Source organism: Coturnix japonica, chromosome Z (genome assembly GCF_001577835.2).
Source record: "Coturnix japonica isolate 7356 chromosome Z, Coturnix japonica 2.1, whole genome shotgun sequence".
NCBI lineage: Eukaryota > Metazoa > Chordata > Aves > Galliformes > Phasianidae > Coturnix > Coturnix japonica.
In genome coordinates this window covers 24,837,794-24,849,333 of record NC_029547.1, presented here as the reverse complement: position 1 = coordinate 24,849,333, position 11,540 = coordinate 24,837,794, and the positions used below count along the sequence as shown (strand labels likewise).

Sequence of the window (11,540 nt, the reverse complement as noted above, 5' to 3'; positions counted from 1 at the left end):
CAGAAAGTTATAAAAGCATGTTAACAAACCAAGCCCTTGTGCAACACACAAAACAGGGTGCCCAGTCACTCACTACATACTCACAGTGAAAAGAACACATCTCCATTTCAACAAAGAAATACAGTCTTATTTCTTAATCTCATCATATTTCTTCACCTCTTTTTTGCATTGCCAAATAAGGCAAATAATGGTGTTGTAGACTGACCATATATTAATATTATTCCATTTAGAAAAATAATTTCTTTCCCTATTGAGAATTTCAACATGTTCTCATTGTAACAAATATATCCTGATAAAGAAAACCAGCAGGATTCCTCAGTTTGCAGATTCATAAAAGATATTTGCCACGCAGATCTTACTCCCAGCAAAGAGAGATGCACATGTGCACATATGTCAACTATACACAGCAGACCAAGTACATTTTGTTCTGCATTCTAATATATCCTCTTAAGGAGGGACAGTTTCCTCATCCACCCATGTTGTCCCTTATTTGATCCACTCGCTGAGCAAGATCCCTAAAGGTGGGCCGCTGGGAAACATTATTGTTCCAACATTCTTTCATGATAGCATAAATCTGGAAGAGAAACACAGAAAATAAATATTATATAAATAGATACTACAGACAATTAAGTGCAAAGACTATACAACGTAACTGCATCCTTCCACCCAACAGTGACACAACAGTATAGCAAGATTTTAGTAATGGTCATCAATTTTCTTGCTTAAGGACAGCAAAAAGCCTTTGTGGAGATTTTCTTTCTTTTAGTTAGTATAGCAATTGACTGAACTAATTTTCAAAGCACGTAAGAAACTTAGATTATGTTGCTAAGTTTTTCACTTTCTTGCTAGCTCTCACTTTTCTGGAAGCTCAAATATGCTTAAAGTATCAAATTTTAAAGAACGCTTTACAAATCTGACCAAAAAAAATTTCTACAAATTACATTTCTGTAATTCTACATTAAGCTTCCCTGCAAGTTTAACATCTTCAGACTCTTATTATTATTCTTCATATAAAATCAGATGACACAAATGCAAGCTGAACCAAATAATATTAAAAGTAGACCAAAATTATGTTTTGAAAATGTGTACTCTAAAAAGGCATTTAGCCATGCTTCTTTCCCCAAACATACAGAACAGTAATCCTATGACAATCTCTGCAGTTGTACTCTTCTCACTAATCTAATCCAGACACTTTCATACTTCCAAAATTTCTCAGGTTTTGCTCAACAACTACCTGAAAAGCTCCCAAGACAAATGTAGCTTTCAGTTCTTTTCAGCAAATCTGAAATTCTCACACTGACCTGAGCCTAAAGCAGCCTGTAAGCTACAAACACCCAGAAGATTTCAAGATCTGTGGCCTTTTAGGATCAAAACGGGAAGAATGTAGTTTCTAACAGATGAAAGGCACTGCCACCTTTCTTTGGTAGCTGTAGAAACGTCAGACAGTGGACCTTAGAGTTTCAATAAAACAGATGTAGTACTATCATATTTATAGGACATTCAGATTATCTATGAAAACTCAAACCTTCGTGATTCAACAACTGTTGCACTCACATATACATGTCCAATGGCTTCCCTGCCCCATCTGTATCATAGCATTCTCCTCTGCTAGACCACTTGACCTTCATCTCACCTGTCTGCATTTTTGCAAGAATTATTTCAGCAATCACTGCCAGGTGTGTCCCATCATAAAGAGATACAAGAATCTATCCAGACTAGAAGTTACAGGAAGAAAAATTAGTGTATCTATTTCAGTTACTTTTCTTACTGACTTACCCAGCCCTACCAATTTGACTCAAGCTGAAGGGCACCGTCTTCAAAAGAACAGTTAAGATAAAAGCTTAGGAATAGTAATTAAATATTTTTATAACATCTGGAGAATTAGCAAATTAAAAAACACGGATTAACATACACTCACAAAGAGGCATATACCAGATCCACAAAAAGAATACAAATCCAAAGGCCATAAACAGATAAAACCCAATTCATACACTTCACTGCATGCATAATCTGCAGGCAGCTCCTGTCCAAGAATGCTTGATGACTAATAATACACATGATAAACATATGTAAGTATTCCTATGCTTGAGGAAGAAATATAAAAAGAGGAAAATAACAAAGATAAAGTGTTTTTTTAAGAATTAAATATGATTAATTGAACCCTAGGTAGATACCAAAGTTTCTCTCCTAAACATTGAATACATCAGGAAATTTACAGTACATAATTTTGAGCAAGAATGTATATAAGACCTCTATGAAAGAAATTCCATACACTAAACTTCACTGTCTTACCAAATTTACATTTTTAAAATAGAAGCCTGAGTACTCCAGTGTGATAGTCATAATAATCCTATTTCGTGTATTCAAAAAGACTACATCTTAGGCTCCTGAGTGAGTATAGTCTAAAGTATCATGAAAACAAATGTGATTATACCCATCACGTAACCGATAAAGTAACAGCACAGCAATTCAGACTGTATAAATTCTTCAGTAATCCACAGAAGGAAATATTTGGTTTGCATTTACCATATATTCACCCTTACTGAGCCCCTATAAGACTACAGTAATATATTAATATAATAATACTTCACCTCATCAGGGCATCCATCTGGTCTTGGCAGCCGTCCATTGTTCTTCAAAAGCTCTATCAAATGAAACACAATCATCTGCCCTTGTTTATCATTGCCAATCATGCGCATGAATTCCTGAAACAGAAGGCCAAGTATCATAAATGAGATTTGAAGGGAAAAAAAAGATGCTGTAAAATCATTACTGGATAAAACTCTTTATAAGACAAACCTCAGAAATTCTATAAGTAGAGTATCATACAGCAAAGAAAATTATAAGTGACAATTTCTAATAATATATCAACAACCACCATTCATTCAGGGCAAGCTGGGGAAACTAGGATTATAGATATATGATTTAAAGTTATTATTTAAAATCTTATTTTAAAATATTAACTATAATCTGATGATTATCCACTTTTAAAAGATCAAATCTTACTGCTAATTCTTAAAAGATCCCTGAAATGTTAAAATCAGGATGGTCTGAAAAAATCCTGTCAAGCAAAAAGCAGATAATACAATTACAAAATGTTGTTACATATAACAACGTGAAATGCATAAAAAAGATTAACTGGATTAATCAGTAATTAAAGGCCAGAAGTGATAGAATAATTAAACTCAGCTACAAAATAAGTCCTGCTAGCCAAGAATCAACATAACCCTGAAAGCAGACAAAAAAATAAAAATTCCTCAGATTGCTACAGATCTAAAGTAAATGAGAAAATAGTATTAATTGAAAATAATTTCTAAGCATAATGTAAAGGGATTGTTTTTCTTCCAATGCTATGTAATTTCTCTAATGGTGATAATATGAAGATGTGAAATAACTGCTTGTGGAACGTGCAAATGCCAAAAGTCAGTGACACAAGTAACAATTACAATGATGATCACATGCTGCTTTGTCAAATTGAAAAAGATGAATTTTTCTTGACACATAGCAGGAGAGCAGCCTGGCTATTATCATGAAATCATGAACCCAGAAAATGTTGATTTGAATGACTTACTACATTAGTTTCTATTTCATAGTCCTTTTGAGGAACTCCACATATCTGCAGTGTTTGGTATCAGACAAGGAGAGCTGACCCTGCTTTAAGAATTCTTCCTCTGCTGCATGTGTCAGTACAGACTAGGGTTTGAGCTGCTGGAAAGGAGCTCTGCAGAGAAGGACCTGGGTGTTCTGGTAGTCAGCAGGATGGCCATGGATCAAGAAAGTGCCCATCTAGCCAAGAGTACAAATGGTATCCTGGCATGCATTAGAGTATGGTCAGCAGGTTGAGGGAGGAAAACCCCCCCTATTCCTAGTCTACCTTGGTAAGGATACACCTGAAGTACTGTTCCAAATGTGGGCTCCTCAGTTCAGGAGGGATAGGGAACTTTTAGACAGAGTCCAGTGGAGAGCCACAAAGATTATTAGGGGCTGGGAGCATTTCCCTTTTGAGGAAAGTTTGAGAGACCTGGGACTGTTAGGCTGGAGAATAGAAGACTGGGGGGGAACCTTACCAATGCTTGTAAGTATTTAATAGGGGGGAGTTAAGTAGATGGGGCCAGACTATTTTCAGTGGTGCCCAGTGATAGGACAAGGAGCACAAACTGGAACCCACTGAACATTAGAAAAAACTACCGTGAGAGTGACAGAACAGGCTGCCTGCAGAGACTGCCAGTTTGTCATCTTACAGTGATAAACAAGGAGAGGTTCTTCTCCAGAAGAAGTGAAAACCCAGCAAGATCCTTTCTTGTGTAATCAACTTTAGAATCTGCTTTAGCAAGGGGATTGGATTAGGTGATCTCCAGATCATCCCTATGATTCTGTGGTTCTGTGATTCGTTGAAAGCTTCTGTAATTGCATAAAATTACTAAGTTCCACTGAAGTTGATGTAGAGGTCTGTCAAGTACATTTTGTCTACAGTTATTGTTTACCTCAAGAACTACATTTGCCAGGACTGAGACACTGGTGAACAGTGAGGACAGCTCCAGTAAACATTTGAGTTACCTCTCCTCTAATGCCTGTAGAGCAATTCTAGGTAAAAGTAATGTTATGAACTTTATTTCCAACTGGAGAACTGTTCTGCAGTAAACAAGTAGTATTTTCCTTCATTTTGTGTCTTTAAGGACACTTGTCAGCAGTCTGCAAGAAAAGAAAAACTCCCTCTCCTTTCTGAGCTTCAGTTAATTAGCTTGGGTTATGCTAAAATAACAAAGTAACTAAGAGTTATCTCATTTCAATCAACTTAATGTCTAAGCATTTGTTTGGCTTGGCCTCAGATTTGGAGTGGTATTAAAAATACTTGTAATATTACAGTGAGACAGTTGCATCTGGGATCTCTCTATAAAGAATGAGAAAAGCAAGTCTCTAATTAGATATTTAAAATCTTTTCCAAACAGCTGGAGGTTACAGAGCAGATTAAATCTGCACAGACTATTTTCCATATAGCCCTTGCTTCTTATACCTAGATGCTAATGCTTCTCAGCATGCAACTGATTCCAGTTGGATGCTGTCTCAAACACCAGGATATGCTCCAGGAAAAGCTCAGTATCAACCTATCTAAATACAGGAAAAATACGTACACTTTTTTTTTTTTTTTTTTTTTAAATAAACCAAAATCTCTAGGAAAAAAAAAAAAAAATTGAATACTTACAGCTGGTGGGCTTTTGCTCTTTTCAATGTAAGTGAAGAGTTCGTACAAGACCACACCAAAACTCCATACATCTGAAGCCACAGAAAATTTGCTCTCCGTAAGAGACTCTGGAGCATACCTGCAACACATGGTAAAACCAATATCACTTGTACATCACTACATCACTTGTATCTTTCCAGTTTTGGAGATACTTCTTTGAGTAGGACTCTTGTTTCATGAGTAAAGTACCTTTCACTCATATGTATATATAGTGTGTGTATATATATGTATACACACACACACACACATATATGTATATGTGTATATATATGTATACATATATATACACACATGTATTTATATATATTTATATGGTTAACTGGTATGGAAGAACTGATTTTTCCCGCATCCAGTGAGGGTAAACAAGATTTTGACATGGTTTTGACTGCCCCATGGCAGATCAGAGCCAACTCCAGCTGTTCCAACAAGAACTTGCCACTGCTAGAGCTGAGTTATGAGCAATGCTGAATATGCCTCTGGGGCAGTAGATTTACTGGAAAAAATGCTGCACAACAACAACACTCAACATAATACTTTATCTTTGCTATTTAACACTACTCGGCTAACAGGTAGTTCACCCAAAAGATCTCAGCTAAAAGATACATATTCATGTTCAAAGGTCCAAAACTTAAAGGAGCCCACTCCCCAGTAAGCTTTCTAGATTTCTTTCATCTCTGAATACATTCCCTGCGGCATTGTTTAATTATGACTTTTTTCTTTTTCTTTTTTTTTTGGGGGGAGGGGGTAAAAATATACATAAAGTTAGGACTTCTCAACATTATTTTGTAAAAGCAAGTACCGTGCATGCGACTTTCACAATGCTTTAAAAACAGAAATGTAAATCACATTTCATAATTCCACAATATGCAAAACATTCTGAAACCACAGATCATCACATCCTTATTTCACGTATTGATAGAAGACTTACCAAAATATAGGGCTTTCACCAGGTTCTTTCACTTTGTAGTACTCCTTATCTTGTGGCAAGACCTTAGTCAATCCAAAATCTCCGATTTTAACTCTGTTCTCATTCTCCACTAAGATATTTCTTGTTGCTAAATCCCGATGAACGTATCTTTTTGTGCCCAGATACTCCATGCCCTAAAGCATAAGGTTCACAAACACAGTAGTAAAGAAAATTATTTTAAGTGGCTGCACTATCTCTGAAGGATGAATCAAGCTCAAAGTTAAAACCAAAGAGAATGCACCAAAATCACAGTACTTGCTTTCAAAATCACAATATTTGCTTTCTCTACTAAGTTAATATTTCCAAAAGCAGGGATGCTCCTTAACTGAAGATAGCTAGACAGAGAACATTTCTCAGACAAGTGTCTTATGATTATGTAGCTAGATGGCTGTTACAGCCATACCTAAGTGCAGTTCACCAGTACTAGGCAAAAAAGGAAAACAACAACGAAGTCTGGCCTAAGCTATACAATGCAGGGCAGATGAGAAGTCTGTCCTTTCATTACCTGTTTGAATTAGCCTTTCCAGACATTCTTCACACCTCCTTTCCTAGTTGCCTTATCAAACAAGATCCCTCTTCTCTCTTTTTAAGTGAGAAACCTCTGAAAAAAGTACAACTTAGAAGTCTAACTTTCCTTTAAGTCTCTTGCAACCTCCCTGCACCATTAGATGGCAACACTGCATATTCAGAACATCCCACTTCAAAACTGTTTAAAACAGACCTCTTACCCATTACCTAGTTACCAGCCGACATCCTGAAAAATATTAGTATTAAATACTGTACTGAAAATAGTCCTTAAGTTTCTCTGATACTTTCCTGTTACAATAGCTGTTTTCCAGCCTCAGAGATATTTTTACTTGAAATCAATCAAATTTTAAGTGAAAATCATAATCCTCTGGCATTACACCTAGGAAGGAGTAAAGTTCAATGACACTGCTCAAATGTTTTCACCTTTACTAAGCAAAAACCAGTCATGGGGCCCTCCATCAAGGATACATGAAACACTTCAAACGCTACGAGATGGAAAAATAGAATTATTCCCAGCCTCTCACCAACAAGAATTAAGAAAATGTAGTGTCAAGAGAGGGGAAGAAAAGAACAGCCTCAAAAATAGAGAAGTGTCAGGAATCTCATTTTGTTATTTGCTTTTTTTTTTTTTTCCTTTTAATTTGATTACAGAATTCTATTGCATGCCACCAGAAAAGCAGCACTAGTTACACAAGCTGCATCAGACTATAGGTGCAACGATATGCATCTGCAGAAATTGTACCAGAAGAGATTTCTGTACCAGGAAAGAACTTTTTCTCTCAGAGAGTGGTCAGGCTCTGGAATGGCTGCCCAGGGAGGTGGCGGAATTGCCATCCCTGGCAGTTTTCAAGAGGCGTCTGGATGAGGAGCTACGAGATATGGTTTAGTGGTTTGCTGTAGGTACAGTAAAGGGAGGATGGTTGGACTAGATGATCTTGTAGGTCCTTCCCAACCTTGTGATTCTATGATTCTGTAAAATGTCACAATTAGCAAATACAGTAAGCACTATTTTTCACAGTATGATAAATACAAGTCAGGACACTTATCCCACGTCCCAGTAAGGAACCAAATACACTGCAAGCAAGCACACTTATCTTAACCTTTTAGTACAGTCTTCATTTCTCTTTCATGTGTCTTACTTGAAGTAAGACGGTGGCAAAGGAAAAAAGACTTTCAGAACAAACAAAAAAGAGTAACAAATGCACAGGAGATAGAAGAGACTCCAGATGCTGGAAGACATCACATGAGAAATAGAAAAGAGGAAGAGGTGATAAGCTAAAAGAAAAGTATTTCAACCTCCTTTTAGTAATATTATGTATATTTTTAATATATAATAATAAATCATTACTGAGTGCTTTTGTCAAATTTTAACTGTCTGCTTTGAAAACACTTAAAACAAGATTCCAAACTAAGCACAGAGCCACTAGACCCTTGAGATTTTATCCAGAGGGAAATTAAGCATTAGCTCCCATGTGGGAAAAAAAAATAAAATTAAATTAAAAAAAGAAATCAAGCTGTTTTGAGGAAAAATAATACAATAGAAATACATGGCGCAATCAGAATAATCTCTGCTTTACAAGTAGCACAGTAACAGTAAGGCAAAGCAAAATATATGCTATAATTCTTGGGCTTTGATTCCCTTAAGGGATACTTCTTTACGTATATGTTCTTCTAATACTTAAACAGAGCTTGTAAGCAGGAGGAAAATCATCTTTTCAAGTGAGTAGATAGTGGTAGAACACAGAAGAGCAGTTCTGAACTAAAAGAGGAGAGATTTAGATTAGATGTCAGGGAATTTTTTCACTGAGAGGGCAGTGAAGTGTTGGCAGTCTGTCCAAAAAAGCTGTGGATGCCCCATCCCTGGAGGTGTTCCAAGGCCAGGATGAATGGGGCCCTGAGCAGCCTGATCAGTGGCTTGACTCAGTGGTTGGCAACCCTGCAGGCAGGCTGGAACAAGATCATCTTTGAGGTCCCTTCCAACTAAAGTCATTCTATATTTTATGTGGACTCCCCACATTCCAATAGCGTTTGCCATGCTTGATTACATGAAAGCACAAGTTTTCCCACATAATTATCTGCATTTTGCAGATTCTAACTTCCTTCCTCCTAGCTGATGCTAGTACTTAGAAAGAAGTCATTTGATTTGTTGTTCTGGTTTTACACTGGCAGCCTGCATACCTGCAGTATTTCAATGTTTCTTTCCTTTGTGAGCATACATTTACATTACATACATGCATATACACACATTTTTAACTGTTACCCAGATTTTCCTTCCATACTTCTACTGTCTGTAAAATCCACCTTTCAATCCTCTGATTAGATGTCTTTTGTCACAAAAGCCAGGGTCCTGAGAAACATTGCGATTGTGCTTCCATCAGGCTTTCCACAAAACCTGAATGTCTGCAAATGTTTTCACAGCTTCTTCTGGAAGGGAACAGGGCAGACATCTTCCGACCCTTCACAGTCTGCTGAGATGGTGCCAGAGTAAATAAGTGGCTGCTGCCTTTGTGCATTGAAAAATGTATTTATTCTATGAAAGATTTCCTTTCACCTTCACCCTAATGTGCTGAGCTGGACTTTTCCACATCTTTACTCCAAGGAAAGTTGTTTGCAGTAACCTACCATCACTGGTGACAATAGCTATTTTGTTGCAAAAATAATTGTAAGAATATTTCTTATGACTGAGAGAAGGACTTCTAGTCTTGGACCCATCCATCAGAAGATTTTTTGAACCCTCTTTCAAAGGATGGTCACATATTCAGTATTTTGTCTTTGTGAGAAGCCTGACACTTGCCACAGACCAGAAAACGTTTTCTGCTTTCGAGCTCCTTTGCAGACTACTCACCCATCAAAGAGAGGCTTTGGTAGAGACAATTCACCTGACCTTACTTCCATGAAAACATTAACAGCTGCTAAAGGTGCATGCAGCATTCATCTGTACATGTCCCAAGTTCAGCAGCTAAAAGTTTTACAAGGACAGCCCAGTTTCAGTAGAGCTTTTACTACAGTTACTGTACACACAAATGCCCTGAATGTGAAAGGCACAAGTCTACTAAGATCATAGAATCATAAGGTTGGAAAGGACCTAAAAGATCATCTAGTTTAGCCTTCCTCCCTTTACTGTACCTACAGAAAACCACTAGCTCATAACTCCTAGCTCCCTATCCAGACGCCCCTTGAACACTGCTAGGGATGGTGACTCCACCACCACCCTGGGCAGCCATTCCAGTGCCTGACCACACTCTGAGTGGTCTCTGAGAGAAAAAGTTCCTTCTTATGTATAGTCTAAACCTCAGCTGATACTTCTTGTGGCCATTTCCCCAGGTCTTGTTTGTTGCCTGGGAGAAGAGGCCAAGACCCTTCTCATCACAACCTCCTTTCAGGAAGTTGTAGAGTGCAATGAGTTCTTCCCTGAGCCTACTCTTCTCCAGTTTAAACAATCCCAGCTCTCTGAGTCATTTCTTACAAGAAATGGGGTCCAGACCCCTCACAAGTTTTGTTGGCCTTCTCTGGACACATTCTAGGGCTTCAGTGTCTTTCTTGTAGTGAGGAGCCCAAAACTGAACACAATAGTTGAGATGCAGCCTCACCAGAGCTGAATACAGAGGGATGATCACCTCCCTGCTCCTACTGGCCACGCTATTTCTAATACAGGCCAGAATGCTGTTGGCCTTATTGGCCACCTGGGTACACTGTCAGCTCATGCTCAGCCAAGCATCAACCAACATCCCCAGGTCCCTTTCCTCTTCACAGTCATCCAGCCACTCAGCCCCAAGCCTATAGCACTGCATGGGGTTATTGTGGCCAAAGTGCAGGACCCAGCACTTACCTTTGTTGAACCTCATCCCATTAACCTCATCCCAGCAATCCAGCTTATCCAGATCCCTCTGGAGGGCCTCCCTACCCTCAGGCAGATCAATACCACCTCCTAACATGGTGTTATCTGCAAACTTACTGAGGGTACACTCAATCTCTTCATCCAGATCATCCACGAAGATGTTAAAAAGATGGGCCCTAGAACCTACCCTTGGGGGACACCACTTTTAACGGGTCACCAGCCGGTGTAATCTCTCCAAGTAGCCTGTCCTTTCTTCCAGAGGACATAGACTCTCTTTTTCTTCTGGAGTCTCAACAACAGATCCCGGTTCACCCACACCTGTCATCTTCTCCTACGGCTCACCTTGAGTCATTCAGAGACAGCCTGTTCTTGTGTCTTCAAGATTTCTATCTTGAGGAGCATTCAGGCTTCCTGGACCCCTTTACCCTTAAGGAGCGACTCCCATGAGACCCCTGCAGCAAGCGTCCTGAGCAGGTCAAAGTACACCCTCTAGAAGTTCAGGATAGCAGTTTGGCTGGTTACCCTTCTGACATCTCCAAGAACAGAGAATTCTAGAATTTTGTGGTCACTATGGCCAACACAGTCCGCAGCCTTCACCTCACTCACCAGTCCTTCACTCTTAGTGAAGAGAAGGTCTAGCACGGCACCACCCCTGGTAGGTCCCCGTACCAGCTGCATAAGGAAGCTATCTGCAGAAACCTCTTGGACTGCTTCCTCTGCGCCATATTATATTCCCAATATATATCAGGGAAGTTGAAGTCTCCCAAGAGAATGAGTGCTGGCAAACATGCAACTTCCACAAGCTGCTTGTAGAATGCCTCATCCATCTCTTCATCCTGATTAGGCAGTTTACAACAGACCCCCACTAAGATTTCGCCCTTGTAGGCCTTTACCCTGACCTTTACTCACAGACACTCAACTTTATCACACCTAACTCCAAGCTCTCCAACTTCAAAACAGTCTTG

At 38.8% G+C, this 11,540-nt stretch overlaps 1 protein-coding gene across 2 annotated transcripts in view; it reads right to left on the bottom strand.

Moving 5' to 3' along the window:
- Window positions 1-94: 94 nt before the first annotated feature.
- The window catches only part of JAK2 (Janus kinase 2), an 81,145-nt gene continuing 69,699 nt past the window's right edge, over window positions 95-11,540 (bottom strand). For both annotated transcript variants that reach the window (XM_015848915.2, XM_015848916.2), the window contains 4 exons: window positions 6,171-6,343; window positions 5,204-5,321; window positions 2,592-2,705; window positions 95-574 (listed from right to left, as the gene is read on the bottom strand). In XM_015848915.2, coding sequence (XP_015704401.1) covers window positions 467-574; window positions 2,592-2,705; window positions 5,204-5,321; window positions 6,171-6,343 — 513 coding nt within the window. In that variant the 3' untranslated portion in view covers window positions 95-466. The remainder of the gene's footprint in view (window positions 575-2,591; window positions 2,706-5,203; window positions 5,322-6,170; window positions 6,344-11,540) is intronic.